This window comes from Parasteatoda tepidariorum, chromosome X2, assembly GCF_043381705.1.
Source record: "Parasteatoda tepidariorum isolate YZ-2023 chromosome X2, CAS_Ptep_4.0, whole genome shotgun sequence".
NCBI lineage: Eukaryota > Metazoa > Arthropoda > Arachnida > Araneae > Theridiidae > Parasteatoda > Parasteatoda tepidariorum.
The window spans coordinates 27,800,373-27,825,309 of record NC_092215.1 but is presented as its reverse complement, the minus strand read 5'-3'; the positions used below and the strand labels follow the sequence as shown (position 1 = coordinate 27,825,309).

Here is a 24,937-nt window from a genome sequence, read left to right as displayed (position 1 = left end):
GGTAAAGACACAGACAAAAAGGCATCACAAGTAGTGTGCACTAAAATGCCTTAATAGAATGTAAATGACAGAGCCTGCGTGTCTACGTAAAAGTGTCAAATGTTTACTAATTTAACTCAAACATACTTCCTCAGAATTGAAGCGACTAACAGTTAACAGAACAAACTAAAAGTGGCAAAATGGTTTACCAAGAGCGTAAAAAAATTTTAAAATTGATAGCCAGTATTATAAAAGATTTTTTAAAAAAAGAATAAGTACAAAAATTAATATAAACACAAGTAAAATAACATTTTTAATCAAAGAATTTAATGATAAAATTTTCAAATAAAAGTAAATTGCCAGGAAAATATCTACAATTTGATAGACTCACAATACAGTAGTTTTTAATTAATATTATTTTTATAACTGATTGCATGTATGTTTATAAGATCCTAAACCATCTTTTAACAAGAAATTTTTGTTTCAAGTATTAAAAAACTACAAAGATGAATTTGAATGTTATCAATAAAAATTTGAGTCATGAATAAAAATTTGATGACTAAGAGCACAAGGGGACAGTACATTAATTAGGACGGAATATAAATACAGTAGGGAACCGATTATCCGGAACGATCGGGACCATCGCTATTCCGGACAACTGATTCTTCCGGTTTTCTGAATCGCTACAAAAAGCCGTTTTTTTTATTGTTAAACCCAACTAAAAAAAAAAATTTTGGAAATAATCTTAAAAAGAAGAAGAAACGATGAAGTAATACACTAATGATTATTTCCAAAATGATGGTAAGGTACACATCTTTCAAAAAAGAAAGAAAAATCCTAAAATCTTATGAGGAAAAAAAATTTTTTTTAAAAAATAGCGAGAAAATTTATCAAATTTCGTTCCGGTGTTTTGGTTTTCCGGTTTTCTGATTTCCTTATAACGGGTTCTGTACTGTATAAGTAAAAGATGAAATACAACAATTCAATACAATATTTTAAAGTAACATACAACTGTGCCAAAATGTTTGGTATAAATAAAGAGGGAAAGCATCTCTTTTCAATATGTTCCTCAAATTAGAAAGCTTAATTTCAGTATCAGCAGCTAATTAGTTTTTATGGAATAAAAGTGAACATAATAGTAAAAATTTAATGATAATAGCACAGATAGGATGTTATTACCTTATGACAGTTGGGATTAAAATTTATTAAGCAAAATGTGTTGCTAACAAAGTATTTTTTGAATTTTGTGGACTATAAATATAGAGAAAAAGTTAAATAACACACAACATGTCTTAAAAATAAAAACAAATATAGTCTAATAATTTATAAAACAATAGTTACCTCATCAAGAATAAGGAGACCACCATGTTCATGAACTATTTTTTGTGCCTTTTTAACATAATCTCTGGGAAACTGCACAGTGCCACCACCACCCTATTGAAATATAAAAACAAATCTTGTGTAAAAGGATCTTATTAATGGGTCAACTGTGGGCATTTTTCCCAAATAGTTTATTAATGTTTTTTTTTTTAACTAAATTAGCTTGTTAAATCACATATGGTGTGAAATAGCAATAGAGATCTGTTAAGTTTTAATAAAAACATTCATAAACTAATTTAGAATGTTTAAAATATAGCATTAATTCCTATTTTTTCAAGAAAAATTATGACATTCTTTGTTTTAAAAATAATTTTTTTTTCAACTGAAACTTTTTAGTGATAGTATGTAGAAGTATTTGCTCATTTCTCACATATAACACTACTAATCAGTATGAAAGGAAAATGTTATGGATAATTTTGTCATTTAGGAAGATTGATTTACCTGTATACACTCAAGAAATAAGGCAGCAACTCTATTTGGTGTTGATGATGCTATAGTTTCCTTAAGTTGTTCAATATACATATCATTTGCAAAGCACTGACCTTCTCCACAAGAACATTTTCTATCGACCTGAACAGGAGAGTCTCGGCAGTTTGAACCTCCCCATAGTCCTCTGTATGGATTAGGATTCATTACCTATTAAGAAAAAGTCAAAAATGCTCTACAGTATCTCATTTTTAAAAAATTAAAGAATTATTTTATAGATATGAGTGGGAGATAAAAAATACTAGTTTAAATTGAAGGATTAAAGAGTTATGTGTATCTTCATGGTATAGCATAAAATAGTTTTGGCAAATGTTCAAATCTTGGAATATTCTAGGACTTTTCAGTATTTATTATTAGATGAACATACATACACTTTTAAGATCAAGATTTATAAATTTGAAAGACATTTTATAAGGAACTGTCTTCCTAGAGACGAAGGAGTAAAAAAAATTCCCTTCTTCATTGAGGTTTCAAAATTATTATCATTATTATTATTTTCATGTCTGTAATGAAAAAAATTTTTAAAAAATATCTATTATGAACTGTTTTAATAAATCTGTATATGATTGAGAGGAAAAAAGTCATAAGCACAGAGGCAAAAATGCACTTTACTATTCTTGTTTTAAAAATATTCAATAAAAAAACTTTTTAAATGTAAGTGAAAATCATAATTAAATTTTAATATTTTAGTTAGTTTATAAATATTAAAATTTTTTTCAATATATCAACTGATGTGAGTTAATCAAAATAAAATGATTATAATTTAATTAAAAATAACCTGTCTCCAGCACACAGTGGGCCAGCATCCAAGGTTTTGTGGCCAAAATTAGTATTTCAATAAAATTTGTTTCAAAATTTGTATTTAGGAGTTTTTATGTGCAGGTAAATTGAATTCATAGTTGAAATTTTGAAATACACTAAAAATACCCCAAAAAACAAAATGGCGGCTGAAATATGGCAAGCAAAAATAAATGTTTTCCAGTATATTTAGTCCACCTTTGCAATACGGGCTAAATGGGCAGGTTTTTTCAAAAGAAGAAATATCAAAGAAAACAATAAAAGAAAGTTTAGCTAATTACCTCGTAGAACTTTTTGGAACTAATTTTCAAACATTGTAAAATCTCAAATGATAATATATAAACTATAAGTTTGTCAAGAGTATTAACTAATCCAACAAATTAAAAAATTTTACTATAATTTAACCCTAATTATTCTGATAAAAATGTAACACTAGGGTGAAATTCCTAAATACATTTCGGAAATAAAAATTTTAAAGCTACATTTAAAAAAAAATTTTTAACATATTTCTCATTAAACACTCATCAGTTAAAAAAGTAAATTATAATGTTTGGAATGATTATGAATACTTAATTTAGGATATATTAAAACTGCCTACACATATTTTAGTTGAAAAATTAATTTTTTACTTTAGGCCAACGATCATAATCTCCTGGCCCACTTGGCAACAGAATGGTGAAATAAAGTTAATAATGCAATTCCAAATTTTGAAAGAAAATATTATTTAATAAACTTATCAATTTTTTAAAAGTTAATTCAAAATACCTTGGAGCAAAGAAACTAATATTCACTTAGTTATCAAAGCTTTTGATCAATTTTGAAAAGCAAAATTTTAAAAATAAAGAATACAATAAAGCTGCATTGTTTTTGACAAGTTTACTAATTAAACAGAAGAAATGAGCAAGGAGAAGAAAAAATGACTATAACACACACTATTTTAACAGTGTAATAAATAATTGAAAAATATTTTAAATTTATTATACTAAAAAATAAAATGAAACTATAAGCTCCTTGAAATTATTTGTCCATGTGGTTGTTGTTGCTCATTTATGTCGCACTAGAGCTGCACAATAGGCTATTGGCGACGGTCTGGGAAACATCCCTGAGGATGATCCGAAGACATGCCATCACAATTTTGATCCTCTGCAGAGGGGATGGCACACCCGCTTCGGTAGCCCGACGACCTGCACGAGAAGTCGAGTACTTTACAGTAGAACAGTTTAACGTGGACCAATGCCGCTCACCCTCGGTCCCTGCGCAGGCTGATCCAAGTGGTCACCCACCCGCACACTGACCGTAGCCAGCTGGGAGCCGTGTCTTAACGATCACTCCACTGCAGGACCATTAGTAGTCATAAACTCAAAGTTGGGTAGGCGAAGTTGGGTTGGGTAAAATAAAATAAAACTTATATACGGGCGTTGAAGAAACTGTTTTACTGTATTAATAACAATTATAGTTTAATGTATAAATTTCAGTTTTAAAAACAATGAGTAAATCCATTTTCTGCAGAGAAGGTCGAATGTATATTTTTGCATTGATTCGAAAAGTTCCTTCATGGGAAAAGTAGTAGTTAAATCTAGTAAATATTCACTTAACGCATTCCCACGGGAATGGGACGGAAATGCAACAGATTAAAAAAGTGCGGTTGAAGTTAACCTATTTGCATCATAAGTAACTATATATTTACTTTACAAGTATAGATATAGTAGCATTGAAAGAACCCATTGCTTTACAATAAAAAGTGCATGCTTTTTGTATGTCAATGGATATGGAAATAATATGACCACATGAAATGAAAAAATAGAGGTAACAACTGAAAATAAGAAATGTCTCAGAGTTGGAAAAAACTCAGCAGTTAAAAAAGAAAACAGTTAAGGTGATAATTAGTGCTTACTAATATTTTATAGAAAAAAATTGCTGGTGATTTGCACACACAAAGCAAAGCATGCCAATTATTCAAGTTAATACATTTTTATAAAATCATTTGCTTTTACAGTTTTAATGCTTACATATTTATAAGAAAATCTTTTCAAAAATTAACTAAAAGAACACCAATCCAAGAATGAAACATTTAAGTAAACAAAACGAAAGAAATAAGGTTGGGGACTCCCACTTCACGTTTAATGGAGCTACAAAGTGGAGGTGCATCTAAAGATAATGACAAAGATTTTTTATATTTTGTCTTAATGTATTTGATATTATCATGTAAAACCAAATAACATAGATCAAAAATGAATCATTTCTAAATAAATAATTCACTTACGAAACCAATAGGCTTAACTGGAAGCGCAGCTATTAAGTTGTCATATGCACTGATTTTAACTTCGCATATTTCTTACGCACTTTGTTTCAATTTTATAAATGAGAAATAAGTACATAAATTTGTATTTTTAGCCTAAAGTTTAATTCCTGAATTGTGAACTAAAAAAACTTTCCTAGTTTAAGCAAATTTTAAAAAAAATGAAAAACAATCTTGATAAGAAATGAAGTAACTTAAACAATTAAAACAACAATTTCATGAGAGATTAGCTTGTTTCTATAGAACAAAATTATTTCAATTCAGAACTGTATTAATAAAATGATACATAAGCTTAAAATATTTTCCAATGTAAAACATAACAGGAATATGCATTTATAAATCATGTGGAGCATAAACATGTTTTTCAATTAAAAATTTTGAATGAAGGTATTCGTCACCTCTATGCAACAATATTTAACAGGTTTTTATTGCATCATATTACTACTAATCTGAATAACAGTACATATGATAAGAAATATATAACTAGTTCAGTGAATCAACAAAGAACAGTGAAGAAAGAAAGAACTTTAAAATGTTAAAATTATCAAAAGTCCCTAGACATGCTTAGGTTAAATGTACATGACTTTTGAAAGATCAATACAGTAGATAATCAGTTCTTTAAAAAATGCACTAATGAATTTCAACTCAACAGTAAGAAATTCTCTTAACTACATATGCATTTTTTTTTCATAATGTTGTTAATTTTAAGCTTCAAAAAAGCAACATGCAAAAATGGAAGCACAATATAAAAACAAATTGACTTTAGAGAAATAAATGTTAAAAAAAGTTTAAAGTAAAAATACTTTTAATATTTAAATATATATATATTTACTAGTAAACCTCATGCCAAAAAAAAGATCATTCAATCAGTAAAACTACTTCTACAAGATTTCAAGGTATATTACCACTCTAACAAAACAATCTTAAATAAATCATGAAGTGAAGAGATTCTATTAAAACAGTACATTCTTGAAAAGGAGAGCACAAAGAATTCTACTCCCAGTAATTATGGCACCTAATATAAGATAAGAAGCATGAATAAGAACACTGAATTAAGATTTAAAATATATTGCCTTTAATTATACAAATTGTGAAAAAAGTTCAAATATATCACTAAAAAAAGCTTAGGCAACAAAATCATACAACTCAACAATATAAAATAAGAGAAATCTCTGAAATGAACACAGTAGGAGAATGAATACTTACATGATGCACACCAAATCCTTGTGGACAACTGTGTTTCCAAGTACCCATTCCACACAATCCACCTGAAGATGGAGTATCACCATGATATGAGTTTCTAAAAGTTGAAAAACTTAGATGAAATAATATAATCATTACAAGCACTACTCATGTTGATAAATTAGCATTCTAAAGAAGTACAAAACATAATAAACTTAAATTAAAATAAACACAGAAAAACAAGCAAAAAGAACACAAACTTGATGACAACTTCAAATATGTAAATCATATTGACCCTCTGAGAAATAGTCATAGCTTTTTTTCTGAACCTACAGCAGCAAACTTTCACACATTAAAATAAAATAAAAAATTTGTTCATTAATGAGAAATTAACACATGGAAAAGAAATTTCAGTACAATTTTGACCAGGGGCTCAATGCTTGGAGGGTTAAAATGAAACTTATTTTGTATAATGTTTATGTGAATAAAAAAAGTCCATTCATACTTCATATAAAGCAGTAAACTTAAGAGTTATTTTTCTAAACATTATGGTACAAATATACAAAGACTTGCGTAGGCACTCAAATTTTGTCTTGAATCATCAGTTTTTACAATAAATTACCTAATGCAGATTTTGGAGAGAACTAAAAACTTTTCTTGGCGCAATTAGCCTTAAGATATGACATTTTAAAAGATTTACCATATAATTTCCTTTCATAAAAATAATTGAATAAAAGACAACGTAAATAATAATTTATTAAAAAAATTAATTGGGAACATAATTTAGTTTAATGTCACAAGAATGAATAAAAAATATTCACAATATCAATAATTTTTGTGTGCAAAAAAAATTAAATATGCCAAAAAAAATCAATTTAAAATATTAAAAGTAACCAAAAAACAGAAAAAATGAGACATAGAATCAAAAATATTAAAAAAAAAATCATTCCAGCAAGAGCAAAAAGATGTGTTACTTGACCAGTATTCATTGCAAAAAATGATTTTTATTACCATAAACAGAAAATCAAAAATGAAGATTCCTTATAGCTTTATTTTATTAAATAGTTATCAAGCAATAAACCAGCATAAAAAATGACTCAAAATTAACTATTGTAAAGTATATGCAATACTTAAAATAAAAGCATTGTCAATATTTTAATTATTAGCAGTTGTCTTAACTTAGCAATATTGTAAAAGCTAGACCATGCAATGTTCCGTTCCACAAAAGTAGCTTTTTATATGTAGAAATTGTGATTTTGATTATTTCATGCGAAGAAATAATATAGATAAAATTTGAAATCCTTCAGCATTTTAATATTCTAATTCACATAAAATTTTAATGTTCTATTTCACATATAATTTGATTTGTATGTATGCAATCTAAAAATCGCACATTGTATTTCGTATTCACACAATTTAAAAATCACCTATCGCAATTCGTATTCACACATCTGGAAAAAAACCAAGCATTGTGCATATTCATGCATCGAGATTCATAATTACGCAATTCAAGAAACACACACGGCAATTTGTTAACATTGCAATTTGCATTCACACAATTTAAAAATCGCATATCATTGAAAGAAACAACACTCTCTGGGATGAATTTCTAAAACTGATGAAGTTATGAACCCTAAGTCTAATACTGCTCACATCTACAGCATCTGTAGAAAGACTACTTTCCAGGATGAATTTGGTATGTTTAAAATTGAGGAGCAGTTTTTCTACTCAATCATTAAATTTTCATTTATTGGCCCCCAAAAACTGTAAGATTATCAAGTAGATCTAATTATCCCAATATTTAAAATTTTTGAAAACTGCAGGACAACTTTTTAAGCCATTTTCTACCTACATGAGCCATTTTATATAATTTATGATCATATGCTCAGAAAAAATTTGCATATTGTTAAATTTTTCAATTGTAAAAAAGTGTAATCAAGATAAGTATTACAAAGTAATGTAAATTTGAATTAATTGTAAACATATGTGTGCATTAAAGCTAGTAAGTGTCGTGCTAAATAAGTAGTTGTCATAAAGAATTATAAATAAATATCTTTAAAGTATTTTATTATTAAGGAAAATTGTAAGGAAAGTTAATGTTTCTTTTTTTTATCTTTACTTTGGAAGACATTTTCTCGTGGAAAATTATGATGCACTAAAAATTTTCACAAAAATATAATATCATTAAAATTTTTCATAGAAATGGGTACGTATTAAGTTAAAAATCCTGGATTAGCATCTGCAGTACCAAAATATTGCTAAAATCAAAAAGTTCAGAAACTGTTTTATTTTAGCAATACTATATGTGAAAAACAAAAGGAAATCTTAGCAGGTAATAATATTTGTATATTTGCTGAAGAGGCAAACAATATGTTTTACTTTTCTTGCTACAACAAAAAGCTGTACCTATTATGAAATATATTTTGAAGTTAAAGTTATAACAAGATTTTAAATAAATTGTTTAATCCTGTTATGAACAATAAAATATATTCTACGTTTTTATTTTAAAGTATTTTTAAATGAAATTAAAAACAGTTTAAATATTAATATATAAATTAAACAAAATTTAAATATTTATTTACTTTAGCACTAAAGTGGCCAACTTCACATGCATTTATATTTCTTATTTGCGACAGTGAATTATTCTAACAAATAAGAACAACATATTCCAATAAACAATGCTTGCACATAAATAAAATAAAAGTATTTTTATTTTAAAACAGACAATATATAAAAAAGTTATAGACACAATAGAAACAAAGGATTAAACATAAGTATAATATTTATTGATCATCAGAAGTATAAAATTTGGAATATGGAAATATGATCCAAAATAACGAAGGAAAATTGATTGCTAATTACTACATCCTTAATTGTCTTCTTTTTTTTTGTTCTTTTTTTTACTTTTACTGCAGTCAAATTTCTATGAGGTTATTAAACTTGACGTATACATACCTGAATTTTATAGTTTTCAATGGAAAGTACTTAGAAAAAGATTTTACTATGTAAAGTAACAACTGTATTTACAATACTAGAATACACCTGAAAAACGGCAAAAAAGAATGAAAAAGCAAGCTGCATTAAACAATCCTACCTCAATGATAAAACATCAAAGGAACCAGTACTGAGTCTGGCAAGCTCAAGAGCTAAATCATTTGCTTCAGATCCACTATTACAAAAATAAACTACCTAAAAAAAAACTTTATAATAAGAGTTTAATTGATAAACAAAAACTAACATTGACACCAATTGAGAGTAAAATATAATTTTAATAATTTAAGCAAAATACCTTACATTTATAACACTTAAAAAAGAGGCCCATATTTTTATGTTGCACTATTCTTAATTTTTTAATACTTTTTTCCAAAAAATAGATGTATTATAAACTGTCATTAAAAATTGTTGTAAATTAAATTTATTAAATAAAAAATACAATGGTAAAGCAAAAAAATTTCCCACTGTTTAATATTCAAGAAATAACTCTCTCTAAAATTAAAGAAGTTGGCATACATGCAAAATCAGCATGATTATCTTTAATAACACTATTTATGCCTTTATATATTGCTATTTTACTTCATTTGAAATTGGAGAAAAGAGAAATGCATATTTTATGCTTTAAATAAATATAATAATGTTTCTCTTGACTGTTACATTCACATTTCCAAAAATAATAATAACAATATTGATAATAAAAAAACTAATTTAATGCAATTAATCAGATATTTAAAAAAAACTATACATAAATGAACCACAGAGAAATAAGCAATATGAATACCTTTAGAGGCTCTGGAAGACGAGCTACTAATTTTGTAGCATACTCATGAAGTTTTGGATGCAAGTAGATGTTTGTTAAATGCCATATCTTATTCATCTGATCTACTGTTGCTTTGAGTACTTTTCTAGAAAAGAAAGACATTTTATATTAAATACAAATATAATATTTTATATTGCATACAAATATTAAGTACGATTTTAAACATCATAAAAACTTAAGAATTTTAAAACGATGTATAATAATTTATTTTTAAAGTAGGGAAACACTAACTAAAAATACAATCGATATATCAAATGTCCCCTCTGTATGCACAACACAAAAACAAAAATAAGTTTAAAGAATAACTTAGTCAATTCTCCAGGGTGAACGCCTCACATTAGATAATATTCGAAATTCCGAGCTATCATTTAGGAATAAGCAATTTTCTGCTCCCCTCCTAAACCAGGCTCTAATTTGCATCAAAAGTATTTTTTTTTTTTTTTTAAATCCCTTTGAAGCAGATATTCTACATTTGTATCGACAAACTTTTGTATGAGAAGTGGGAAACATGAGATTGAAAAATAGCATTCCTTTATGGCTTTTAACTAAGGATTGATTATATTACTCTGAGCTCTTTATCATATGATTGTATTGTGCATTGCAATAACTATTTTTTAAGAGTTCTTTATATTTCGGGGATCACGCTTTCATATAAACATTTGAAATCAAAATTATTTATCACTAACTTCTTAAAATTTGTAACAATAGTTCAGGAGATTCTAAATGAACTAAGACACTTTTATGTTTCAAAAAATGATGAATTTAAAGTTATAATGTTTAACCAATTGATAATGCATCACTAAGGTCTGATGAGGCAAGGTACAAAAGTAGTAACTTTCTAATAAATTAAAGTATAATTTAGAAAATATTTAAAATTTAAACTTAACAATGCTATTTCTTCAACTATTATAAGCTTAATTATGCTATTTCTACAGTGAAATTGTGATCTATTTTGTTAAAAAAAATTTAAAAAATTAAATAGTTTTCACCATTTAGACATTATTTTTCTTCCTTTTTTCGGTGGTAAACAAGCTAATTGTAAATTTTATATTATCCTAAATCAATAGCAACAACGATAACTTATTTTTTTTTATCTGGCATCATTACTACATAGCAAGCAGTTTTTTTCTCCACGCTAGTCAATGGGAAGGAAGTGTTTTGAGTCAAAAATTCAGTAAAAAAGTTTTGAGATAGTTGACACTGGAAAGATTGCTGATTTAGATTCAAGTAATTAAATCATGAAAGGCTGATCATTAACCTTTAGGGGACGGAGGGGACGACAGTTGTACCCTAAAAATAATTTTATTTTAAGACGGTTTTGGTACAGCATTTGTACCACACATTTCTTTCCCCTTTCACTGTCAAACTTGCTCTTCACCTCTTGATGATAAGTGGTTTAAGTAGTTCCCTCTCTATTGTTAAGGCTTCGAGGGGAGGATTGTAGGAGGGTTTCGTGAAATTTCGCATTGAAGGTTGGCATAGATTGAACATCGGTGTGAAAATAATACAGCCAAATATTCCTTAGCTGTCTTTTCTGTTTTTTCCTCCATGTTAGTAAGTTATTTTAGCAATTCCGATGGCTCCTCGTAAGCGAGATTTGAATGATGAAGAGATCTGCAAACTCTTAGATGAATTAGATAAAGAAAATTATGCAGATAGTGATTCTGATTGCTCTGATGAGGAGGATGACGTAACTGTAAAAACAATTTTTGGAGAAGATGAAGAAATTAATTTAAAAAAATAAGCAGTGCTAAATTTAAAATATTAAGTATTGCAATATTAAAATCTATCGATAACTATTACTTGCAAAATTTAATAAAGAACAAAAATATTATTATATATTGTTAATCCAGGAATATATATACAGTCGACTCGTGTTATAACGACCCTGTGAAGGAGTCCCAATTCACGTCCATAAAAGATAACGTTATTTTACTCTTGCTATAACGACCGTAAAAAAGGTCAACTCTTAATATAACGACCCTCTCTGAATTTGAACACAGCTCTTTTCTAACTTCCTATTGGAAACTGGGGTTGAATGGTTGACCTTGAACAAGCACACCTCCGTTAAGTCCTGTTAACATGTAACTTCTACAAATTAATGCACATCAAAAAATTAATGTCTTCGTCTAATGAAGCCTCGTTTATGTTCCTCGGTTTACTCTTCTTTATAATACTGCAGATTATGTACATAAAAAAAAATTCGTTATATATACCGCAAATTATGTACATCAAAAAACTAATTCATTAGAAACTAGATTTTTTTTGTCACACTATGTTTTTCAATCTGTACTTTAAAATAAAATTCTTAATAGTTAACAGTTGTAATTCAATTGTTAAAATGTCATTATGTTTTAATAATGTATGTATCTTATCCTTTTTTGGTTTATAACATGTATACCACAAATAGTATATGCATGCATTATGACGTTTAAAACCATTATGTGACCGATTTTCAGAGGAAATTTGCTCATTTTGATATAGCGACCATTTGATATGACGACCAGACTGGGGCAGTCCCGATGGGGTCGTTATAACGCGAGTCAACTGTATATATAATCTTATGATTATTATATAATAATCTTTATGACACATAATGAAAATAATTAAGAAAATACAAGTGCTTATAACAAAATTTGCTATTATTATAATATTATTTAATCAAAAGTATTAGTCTTCCTTGCAGACTAGCTTGGATGTCTATAATTAGATATTTTTCTATTTTATAATATTTGGATTTTCATAAGTATGTTAACTATAATATTGAAATTTGAAAAAAATGAAATTTTACTTCAAGCAGTTAAACAGTAGTTTAACAAAACGTAATTTGGAATAAGTGAATAGGGGATTTATAAATTTACCGTATAATTATAATTGTATATTAAGTTTTGATGTTTTGAATTTATTAATTTTTTTAATTGTATAATAAACCTTGTTTAAACTATGTAAGTCTTCTTTTTTTTTCAAACGAAAATTTTAATTTTCTACAAATTCTTGAAATAAAGAATTTTTATTTCTCGCTAAACATAAAAATTTGTTTTATGGTTTTTGATTTGTAAAAAAAAAATTTTTAAATATCCGTTACTATGAGTTTTTAATTTAAAAAAGTAAATTACTAAAAAGTCGGAATAAAGTATATTTAGATGAAATTAGTTACTAATTTATAAATAGTTACAAGACTTTATTTTATCAAAGTACATCTTTTCTTGCGCAGTTATTGGATTTGTATTTTTATCTAATATAAAATCGATAATAAAAAAAACATAGTACAAAGGAAAGAAAAAAAGGTCTAGAGTGTTATGAAATATTTTAGAAATTCCAATGTTTCTTAAAACATCCTAGTTAATATAATTAAGGTGAATAGAAAATCGATAAAAATAAAAGCAGCATTACAGAATTTGAAATTGAATTGAACTTTATCATAAGACTTTTTAAAAACAAACTGAAATTTTTTTAAGATTTCAAAAAAAATAAGATCGTGCATTTTTTTATATCTAAATATTACATAACTTGAAAAAATGCTTTATAGAGTTGCATTATATTATAGGAAATAATAGCGTAAATTAATAAAGTTCTAAACAGCAGTCAGCTAAATATTAAATGCAAAAATAATTTTTACGTTTATAAAAAAAGTTTTGTACTTCTTTATATTTATTTCTTTTAAAAAAATATTTTCAGCAAAGTTACATTTTTATCTAACTTCCTTAAAAAAAATCCTTCGAAATATATTGGTTCCTGCATTCAACTTGCAATATAAATATTTTTATTTTTTTACTTCTTTCAATACAGCTAAAGAAACTGGAGAAAATAAACCGAAAATTTTTTCTACTTTATGCAAGGCTTTTATATTGTGTAGAAAATTATTAACTTTTATGAAAATAAATTCTGTACTCTTACAAAGAACATAATCAATGTAAGTTTTTATATTTCTTTTTAAAAATTCTAATGCCATGTAAGAGAAATATTTCCGATATATAATATTCATTCTTCTTAACTCTTGTATGATTTGCAAATTCAAACCCCTCATCAATTATTAGCTAGACTGTCTACTTTTTACAATTACATTTTGAATGTAAGCATTTCCTTTACTTTCACACATTTCCAGCAATTTCTTCCTAATGGAAACAACCAATAATTCTACGTCCTATTGTCAGGTTTAACTTCTGGGTGTCTCTTTTCAAGTATGCCACGTTATGGTCTCTTTTCAAGTATGCGACGTCAAAAGAAATCTCATATATCATGTTATAAATTTCTTTCAAGTTCCTATGAACTTTCTATTGGCGCTAGCACAGCTTGTTGCCATGCAACTTACTTTTCACATAATGAAATTATTATTTCTTCTCTAAAAGAGAAAGATACCGAAACCAATTAAGTATTGCCACTTCTACATGCAAAGTGCTATTTCTTGGTGTATGGGGTTATCTTGTCAGAATAAATATTCTTGATAATATATATTGAGGTCTGTCGTTTTTAAAATTCTTAACAATGATTAGTTCACAATACCTGAGGAAAAGACCACACCATGATCAACGGAAATGCATGTTTTACCTTGAACCAACTGTCAACCAAGCTTGTATAGGTGTGTCTTATAACAATCGATGACTTTAAAGTTTTCATCTTCACATGCAGGTGTAAATTGTGAAAGACTTCAGCTCTGGGAATATTTTATTTTGTACTAAACTTTTCTAATATATATTCTAATCTATATATATATATATATTCTCTTATAAACAAAACACAAATTAGGAAAAATACTTCTTTCTGCCTAATAAATAAATTTAAGGAAAACATTAGAAAATGAATCAGTTTAAAATAAGTAACTCTGATAATTAGTGTTATTTTGCTTTTAATAATATATAATACATTATTTTGAAAATATATTAGACTTTAAGATCTGACAATAAGATCTTCAGATATAAACTTAATAGAAACGTGGAGTATATTTTTATTATTTAATATATTTGTTGGAAAGGATGCTTTTCTTTAAATTTATTGTAAGCATATTCTTACATATTTTTAGAGTCTTTGCACTTATTATTTTATGTAAAGAAATATTCTGGTAAAATATTCATGAATTCCTATGAATACACGCATGATGTAATTCTAAAATAAATAAAAACAAAAAGCTTTCTGAAAATTTTTATTTATTTTTCATATTAAAAATTTAAGTAATTTGATATATCTAAATAGTATTTTTCAATGTCAGCACAATTTATGTATATAAAAGTTGGTAGCTTTTTTTTTGTACAATATTATTTATTGAAAAAAAATTGGTCTCGAAAATTTTCAATTTTGTTTTTCTGGTTACAACTATTGATTAAATGAAAAGAAAAAAAGTAAGCATTTTTGTTGAGCAAAAAATATTTTATTTATATATTAAGTGTTAAGTTAAATTTAAATAACTTTTTATTCAGCGTGAACGTTTCTCCAGGTAAAGGTTGAGAAAAATTTTAATAATAAAAAAAATTTTCTTGCAGAGGACACTTGATGCATTTATAATAAAAAGTTAGTTAGGTCAGTTTAAGTATCAAAAATACAAATATTTTGCCCTTAAACTTTTATTTACTAACTACTAGTTTCCACAGAGAAATTTCCAGAGTTTTTCTTTTCTTCCAGCTTTTTACATTTTTTATATAAGAATAAGCATATTCATTTAAGTAAATGTAATATGACTTCTTTTCTTTAGAAACATATTTTGCATCTACAGTTTCCTATGACTAAAGTTTTAACAATAGAAATTGAATATTAGCTCATCCAAGCTAAGCGATGTAGCATAGGGAATGATATGAAACATTTAGCATAAAATAAGTCACGTGATATATACTATTTNTCGTGATTTAGCGACTTCGTTAAATAGAGGTATATGTATGTATGAAAGGTAGGTAAATATGAAAATGAAATAGAAATAATGTAGTTAAAAAAGTATATATGTATGGTATATTTAACATATATCATATATAAAAGGATATATTTTTACAGAAAATACTTCGCTTACTCAAAAATTATTAACTGGATAAATTTCTTTCAAGAAACCACATGATATAATATTATAAATTATCTGCCGGAATAAAATTTTTGTCTCGAAGAATATTTATATTACAATTTTGTATGAATGTAATGTATGCGACTTTAAATTTTAAAAAAAAACTCAAAGAAAGATAAAAAAAATCCATTCAGTAAAAAAAATTTATGTAAAAAAAAAAAATCTACATTCGACCAAATTATTTTGACGGATAAATGAAATAAACTATTAGATTCGAAAAAAAACTTTTGAAGTATCAGGCGCATCTTATTTCTAAGTGATCCAAAAACTATGCTTTTTAAAATTAGCTATCAGAATAAATTTGTTTAAAATTTTACAACAATAATTTATTTATATCTTTCAAAAACAGTAAAAAACGCTTTTAAAAAAAATCAGTAAAAATTCTAAATAACTTTTTAAATATGAGTTTGATTTATTATAGAGAAAAAGTTTGTTTTTCTCGTAAAAAAAAAAAAAAAAANAAAAAAAAAAAAAAAAAAAAAATCGAAAAAAAAAGTTCTATTTTTTACTTTTTCTCATAATTTGTTACATGTTACAGATAAAGTATGCCAAAATATTCATAACTAAGTCAAAATGTTTGCCGATAACGATGCATGCTGCAACCCTTCTACTGCTCCCTTCTTGGAGAGTGATATATAAATTACAACAAAACGGTACCCATTCATAAGTGGTTAAAGTAGTTACCTCCCACTGACTAAGTGAGGGGCTGAATTTCTGCAAGAAAGCGCCGGACAGAGAGGAGAATTTTTTCACCTGAGTAACCGCATCCCAAAGGTTAACCAACTTTATATATAGGATTGCAAATACTCAAGACTGTGAAACAGCCGACACAAAACTTTCATAAATATGAAAAAAACTCCAAGAAAAGACATAACTCACGGATGGCAATGCCCAACACTTGTCGTAACAATACCAGCATACATATCAAGATATCTTTTTCCTGTATGGTCCCATACATATTGCATATGCCCCTGTGTTATCATTACTGGTTTTCTATACATCAGAGGAATGTAATCGCTATAAATATGTTTCCTAGTCTTAAGAACATCATCATAGCTGCCACCCTGTAACGAAAGTGATAACTAAACTTTTAATTTGCTTTATTTTTCGACATCAAAATTTCACTAGTCATACAACAGTTATTTTTCATTACATGTACATTAACTCAAGGTTAGCATTTCATCAGGACAAACTTCATTCTTCCAGGGTACTGGAAGAAAGTGGAAAAAAACAGAAGTAGAACATACTAAAATACACCAATATTTAAGAAAACAATTCAACATTTTAATTGTAAAATGAGAATACAAAAAATGCTATTCTCCTAAGTTTTAAAAGGCAAGAATGGGTACTTTTTGGTTATAAGGACTATGAAACAAAAATAGCCAACACATAAAAACAATGTCAAAGTCTGATTTGCACAAATCACCAGATACTGAAAATACACATAGATTTATTATCAACAATATCATGATCATTAACAATATATATTAAACATGATAAAATCATGATCATTATATATAACTAAAATTATCAAACCCGTTAATAGCACAATCGTTATTGCAAGTGTTGATAAATTCAATTTGAATAACAAAAATATTGACCAATGTAAAAATAATACAACTTAATTCAATTGGTAAAATATCAAGATATATATTGTTAAATATTGATATTTTTGACAATACATCACAATATTAAAATAATTACTTAATAGTTAAAAGAATAAATTTTCATGTTGGCAACAACTGAGAAGATCATTTGCCCAAAAGAATGTTCAAATAGTGTTATAACTGCACTACAAGACACACAATGAAATAAAATACAAACTACATGATGAAATAACTGCAATGCAAAAGAAAATATTTGAATTTAATTTATTGAAATGGTATAAATTGAAATTTTTTTTAAAAGAAAAATTCTGCAAGTTAAATTAAAATGGAAAACATTAATTTAAATTTTTTTTTACTTATTGAAATAAATCAACATGTATATCACAGAATTATCGAGCAAGTCCCGTCTTGTATTTTCTTTTTAAATTATTTAGATACTTTAGAATCTAAGGTTTTGTCAAAGTTGCATCCCTTCTTACAAATTTTCATTAAAAAAACCAGTTATAGTCAGTTAACGAGAATTCTGTGACATGATAACAAGCTGTGAAAAAATTTTAAAAAAAGTGTGAGATCGTTTTCTTCATAGTTAAACTTAATTTTTCTCAACAATTTTTTTTAAAAAAAAAATAGGTTTAATTATGTGTGCAAAGCCAAAATGAATCTGCAGCATACACTGTGATACCTCACTATTTCTGCTAAAAAGGTGACTCCAATACAAAATATATATATATACATAAAGTCGGACTTCTATTTAACAAACTTCCATTTTGAGAATTTCTTCGAAGAACCAAGAACATTTTGGAAATTTCTTCGTAAAATAACTTCCAAATAGCGAAATGAATTTTCTATTTAACGAACTTTTCATTGAGATTCACTTTCTGTATTTTCTGAAATATTTCAGAACACTTTAAACTTGTTAACGCATTTTATGGGGGAAATGACCATGAGTTAATTTTCGAAGCCACTGCTTTATGTAATGTTTTACTGCTTTCTCTAAAAGTTATTTTATAGAAAGCAGTAAAATCTCTTTCCCTTTTTGTTTGCATTTCAAATAAAAAACTCAGTTCAAGTTAAAGGATTTTATCAGTAGCAATTAAACATAAGAACGCATGTGGTAATGTATGTATAAAATTACTTTTGTAATAAATGCAGCTATAATTTTATACATAAATTTAACTTTTTATTTTAGGTGAAAATGTATGTAGCATAATAGTGAAACACTGGATAATGTTTTGCTCTATTTTTGCTTTCCACGCAAATTTCTTTGATGATTAAGATTTATAAAATAAATAGGACATAATAGTTTACAAGATAACAGTGCATCAATTAATGCCTAGTGTTTTTGAATATAGAATCTGTTTTGTGTTGTTTATGTATTTTAAAAGGTGATTTTCCATTCAACAAATTTACCATATAACGAACTTACTATCGGGATTTAGCGACTTCGTTAAATAGAGGTCCGACTGAATATATACCTATATAGCCTTATCTTTCTGATTTCCAGTAAGAAAGTTATAGCTAACTTATTACTTATTCTATGAGTCACTATTTTCAAGAAGCTAATTTCATCGTTTGCAAAGCAAATAAATAAAAAAAGATATTCAAATGTACAATTATTCAAAAGATAATTATTTTTTATTTGATTCTGATAAATTTCGAGTGAATGTTATTACAAATAACTTGCAAGATATTTATTTAAAAATAGGAAGCCTAATTTAAATAGAAATCATAATTTCAGCATCATTGATTTGGCTTCACAGTCTGGTCATATTATCTGAGCGAATGTTAATAAGTATACTGTTGATTATTAATTTGAACAGAAAAGATAACACTAATAATATAAAATTCAACACATAAAACACAATAGAATGAATACAATAACCTAGAAATAAAAGAAATAACAATGTCCTCCGCTGTGTAAATGGTGCAAAGATATTATCTTTGCAAGTTGATCTAAAAATTGTTTCAGGAGCTTTATTGCTAAAAGACCATTGGAAAAAATTATGATGGAATTCAACAGCCAAAGATGTAAGATCAATAAAATAGATTAAAAAAGACATATTGTAATTATGAAACATTTTCATCAAGCAGTATAAAATAAAAGGAAAAGCTAGTTTCATTACAAAGCAAGAATGATTTACATAAGATCATTTTGTTAAATCATTTATTAAATCAAAAATAATATTTAAGAAATATTAAAGCAAAAATTATACCTTATAAGGTTCAGGTGTAAAAGAAAGTGCAGGTAAGCTTGGTATTGTAGTTGAACTGCTGAAACATCTGGCTGCAAGTTACAAAAAAAAAACACATCTTATGTCTGTTATTATTTTCATTTTACATAATTTAAAAGAAACCTTAAGCAAATAAGATAATAACAACTTTTATAGTAAAAAAGGGGGTTTTTTAAGAAGAAGAAAAGACGATTTCATTTAAAAAGACATAGAAATTGTTCTAGTTATTGCTGTGTAAACAACTCGAGCAATTTATAAGTTGTTGCTACATATGGGTAAAAAAATTAATTATTTCGCAATAAACTCCATTTTCTTCTACCTTTTAAACAACTTATGAAAGTAAGAAAAAATATAAAAGGGAAGATAAATCACATAAATAAAATACAAGATTAAAATTGTATATTTTTAAGTTTAAATTGTATATTTATAAAAATCAAAGTATAAATATGGATAGTTTTTACCTAACCAAAATGTCTTGGACATGCGGAATAAATTCATGGTTTCAATTGAAAAATTAGAAGAAACAAACGAAAAGAGAGATAACGAGGGCTTCTAGTCTAATACAAGTGCATATCACTTGTGTTTACATTTGTTTATTCAAATTTCACGATATTACCTCGCTTGAATTTCCGTATATAAATAAAGTGATTGCGCATGTGCCGTGACGCAATGAGCAGACGAACTTCTTGTTGAATACGCCCCCATGCTCCGAACCTATGACCTTTGCTATTATAGCTCAGAAGTTAACTCGGGTCGTTGATTAGAAATAAATTATCGTACCTAATTATGTAATAAAAAGAATGACCTTCGATTTCTTTTATTTATTCAGACTATACTATATATTTATACATGTAAACTGAACTAATTATGTTATATAATTCAAAAGATAAAAGAATAAGAAATCAAATTTTAAAGTATGGAAAAAGAGTTGACCGAATTGCTGCATTTTCTACAGCATACTAATTATTTTATTCTGTTTTTCTTCACCTTTTTTCAAAAATTAACCTCTCTTTCATAGATAAAAGCTTTCAATTTCATTTCAAAAGTTCAACATTTGACTTTATTGTCCAATTTCACCACTAGATGTCAGTGTACCCATGCAGAAGAAAAATATATACAATCCAAAAAAAAAATTAAAACGAAAGAGGCTATTGTGGCGCTATCTGTTAGTATTTAAATGAAATTATATAATTCGCAAGTAATTTCATTTAACCTATTTTTACTCATTAGTTTATTTTTTTACTAGAATAATTGTGTACGAATGAGATATTCAAAATTCATCTATGAATATTAGTAATATTTTTTTCAAGTTAAGAAATGAAATAAGTTTCATTATATTTATTATTCCTGGACATTTCATAATATCAATATTGTTGAAACCTCTTTTTTTTTTTACTTCGTGATTTCATATAATAATGAGTTATAAATAAAATATTTTCAACAAGATAGCAAAACTCAAGTGGTAAAACTATATAAACAATATTAATTTAATCATTATTAAAAAAAAATACTATTCAAAAGTGAAATATATTTTCTCGTGGGCTCTCATAACCTTTGAAGTGCTCTTTCCCAATTGATGTTGAGTGATATTTTTCAATCATATTCTTTTTTAATTTATAGAATTGATAATCGATAGAATACTTACTTTATCAAAAAATATACAATTAAATATTAAAATTATTCATAATAATAAAACTTAATAAAAAAATTCGAAATTATTGTAAAAAGTGAAAAACAATATAAAATAAAATATTATATGGATATATACAGCAGAAACTTGAAGTAGTTAGTAACTTTAGCACTTATTTTTATTAGTTTTAATAACTTAAAGATAAAAAATATATATATAACACCATGAAAAGTTATGGTGAAGTCCTTTTCAATTAACAAACCCTTTTTTTAACAGTCGTTCTGTCAGTGATTAAGGATTTGTCATGAAGTTCAAATTAACGCAATTAAAATTAACATATTTATAATTTTTATTAATAATGTTTTACAGACGTTTAGTATACTAAATTTGTATAGTATTATAGAAACGTTTAGTACATTAAATTTGAATAGTATTATTTGAATACAAAATATAAAAACATTACTGTAAAATATCATTTTATAAAAATATTGTCATAGATGCCCAGAGTACTGAAATCATAGAAAGTAATTTCAGCACGTATTATAATGTTTTACAGATATTTAGTAATTTGAATTTAAACAGTATTTTAAAACATGAAAATATTAATATGAAAATATTAATATAAAAATATCGTTATAGAAGTGCAGAGTAATAGAATAATAGAAAAAACTTTCAGTACATACAATTATGTTTTACAAACATTTAGTAAATTGAATTTGAATAGTTTTTCTTAAAATATATAAATATTGCTATAAAAAAATTATATCATAAAAATATTATATTATAAAGATATTATAATATAAAAGTGTTGATTACGAAATGCAGAGTAATACAATCATAAAAGGTAATATAAACTCATAATATTGTTTTACAGACATTTAGTAAATTAAATATGAATAGTATTTTAAAATATAAAAATATTATGCTCATGTGCCAAATCTGAAAAGTAAATACATTTTCAGGAAGAACTCAAATAAATAATGAACCATCAAAGTATGACTAAAACGATTAATAATGAATTCATGACTCACGAACTCATGAATCATGAGCACAAAATCATGCAGGACCGGATTAAAAACTAATGGTGCCTGAGGCTCATGGGTAAAGTGGAATCTTATATACTTTAAACAATTTTAATCCATTTTAAAAATTAACGAAACATTACATTTACTGTATTTAATTTGACCGTTATTTTTAAATTAAGTTTAAAAGTATTTAAATTATATATGACCAGACAATTCATTCTTGTATAAAATAAATAGAGGATGTGAAATAACTAATAAAAACGAAGTTATTACTATTCTAATGTATCACGGGGACCAGATAGTAACATCTTTTATGCGCATTTAGATATTTGTTTGTCATTTATCAGCTCACAGTGCGCTTTAAAGTCGAGCCAACGATATTTTTATAATACAGTAACCTGTTTACTCGTTTCCCTCCCTCCCCCCTCCAATATATGATAAAATGCTCAGCCAAATACCAGAAGAGGTACATATCCGGCATTGTGCGCTTTTTGAAATTCATAAATGTAGTAACGCAAGCTTTTCCCGACTAGTACCGATTAGGAAACCCAGGGGCCCTCACCAGGGGGGAAGGTGGGCGCACGATGCGCCCACTTAAAGCTTGGGGGGGATTTTTACACTAAATAAAACGAATAGTTTGGGGGGGATTTAGAGTTTGCCCAAGAATGCGCCCAAGAGCTAGGGGGGATGGGGGCCACTGAGGAAACCAAACCCTAACAAAAAGTTAAATGAAGAGTGTAGGAGCTACTACTTCACCCACCATACCCACCTGCTATCGGATTTTGATCACTAGAACTTACCTAAGTTGCAAAATATTTCAAAATTTGGAAGATGACTAAAATGCCCTTTTTAAATATTTTGCACAAAACGAAATTAATTTTTATTAATCTGCATTAAAAACTTGTATTCTAGGTGACAAAAGGTCGTTGATATTGAAGATGAACCCTAAATTGATTAAAAATAAATACTTATTCAAAAAATTTCTGTCATTACTTTCTGGTCTCTTTAATATTTACTGTTACAGTTTTTGAACTTATTGAAATAAAAAGTATTCTTTTGAAATAAATATAATAGGAATTTCTAAGTCTAATAAATCTGAAGTTTAAAAAAAAGTAGGGTCTTTCATCATTCAGTTCAGTTTTGGGGAAATTTTCATTAACCCTAGAAAGACAACTGAGCCCTTTTGACCCTTCTCGCTTTATTGTTCAGTGATTCTAAAAACAAATTACTGAAAATATTGAGTGCTCCTAACTTTTCCTAATTTGATCCAATTTAAGTCCCTGTTAAATCATTCATGTGTTAGCCTCATAGGAATGTATGTAGAGAAACTTACACCTAGAATTACAGGATGCTCCCACGCAATACCTCCTAGAAGAGAGAAGGTTTCAGCTTGGGTTACCATAAACAAGAAATTTGATCATTTATTAGTCCAAACGGAAGGATAACTTTCGTAATTATCCCACTACGCAGCTTAGTTGCCCGAACGTAGTGCCTTTTTTTTTAAATTTCCCCCACGGCGCAGTTTATGTTCGTTATGTCAGACTACTAAATTCATCCTTTTCTCAAGTTTTGAAAGCGTATAAATAATGATTTTTATTTTGTCCCCAAGGAGCAAAAAAATAATAATAATAATAAAGTAACAGGTGTTGATTACACTTTTTTGGAAAATTGAAGGATGAGAGTTAAAATATTATGAAACAGGGAGTGTAAATTAATCGAAACGAACACTGCTTTGAAATTAAGAAATGTCATAGAATAATAAATAAATGTAAAAGAAATAGTAACGACGCTTTTCTGATTTGAATTTCCATATTTGATTTATTAACACAGGATGAAATTATAACTTTTTTTAAAAATTTTTTTTAACGTATGTATATTATTTTAATTCTGGAAAAGGTGAGATGATCAAGTGAAGTAGGCTTAGATAACATCGATGGTTGGCGAGCGATTGTGAAAAGAGAGCATTGCCGCCTCTGATATAACTTAAATAAGAGTAAATTTATTAGTTTTTGAGTTATTTTAACCTTTTAACGTGGGCTCGATAAGAAGACATCGAGGTTTACTGAGGGGCTCTTTTTGCCACTGCGAGAGGGAATCGCTGATAGTGAGAAAAAAAATGTAGTGACGAGTGTGATGCAATTTTTTCCTCTCGCTATTTTTCTTTACTTCATTTGCTAACTCTTAGAACATTATAGTAAGAGATAACAGGAGGATCATCAGAGGAGGTTTCCCGTGCTTTTGCATAATTCGAAAAGAGCGAGAAATATCTTTCTGCCTTTCTATTAGATTCAGTGTTAAAAAGAAAAGAAAAAAAAAACATTCCAAATACCGACTCCTTAGAAACGATCTGCCTGTCCTGTATTATAGTAATTTATACACGTTACTGCATTCATTCACGAGAAATTTTTTCTATCTTGTTGTTTTCATGTTTATTAACATGGAATTCAGATTGAAAATAATTTA

General features: G+C 26.9%; 1 protein-coding gene across 1 annotated transcript in view; it reads right to left on the bottom strand.

Annotated features, from left to right (window-relative positions):
* The window catches only part of LOC107439021 (alanine--glyoxylate aminotransferase 2, mitochondrial), a 32,179-nt gene extending 11,659 nt beyond the window's left edge, over positions 1–20,520 (bottom strand). Inside the window, exons 1-8 of the mRNA XM_016051476.3 lie at positions 20,281–20,520; positions 19,802–19,872; positions 16,861–17,045; positions 9,900–10,023; positions 9,219–9,313; positions 6,149–6,242; positions 1,801–1,995; positions 1,321–1,413 (exon numbers count right to left, since the gene is read on the bottom strand). Coding sequence (XP_015906962.1) covers positions 1,321–1,413; positions 1,801–1,995; positions 6,149–6,242; positions 9,219–9,313; positions 9,900–10,023; positions 16,861–17,045; positions 19,802–19,872; positions 20,281–20,317 — 894 coding nt within the window. The 5' untranslated portion in view covers positions 20,318–20,520. The remainder of the gene's footprint in view (positions 1–1,320; positions 1,414–1,800; positions 1,996–6,148; positions 6,243–9,218; positions 9,314–9,899; positions 10,024–16,860; positions 17,046–19,801; positions 19,873–20,280) is intronic.
* Between the last annotated feature and the right edge of the window lie 4,417 nt (positions 20,521–24,937).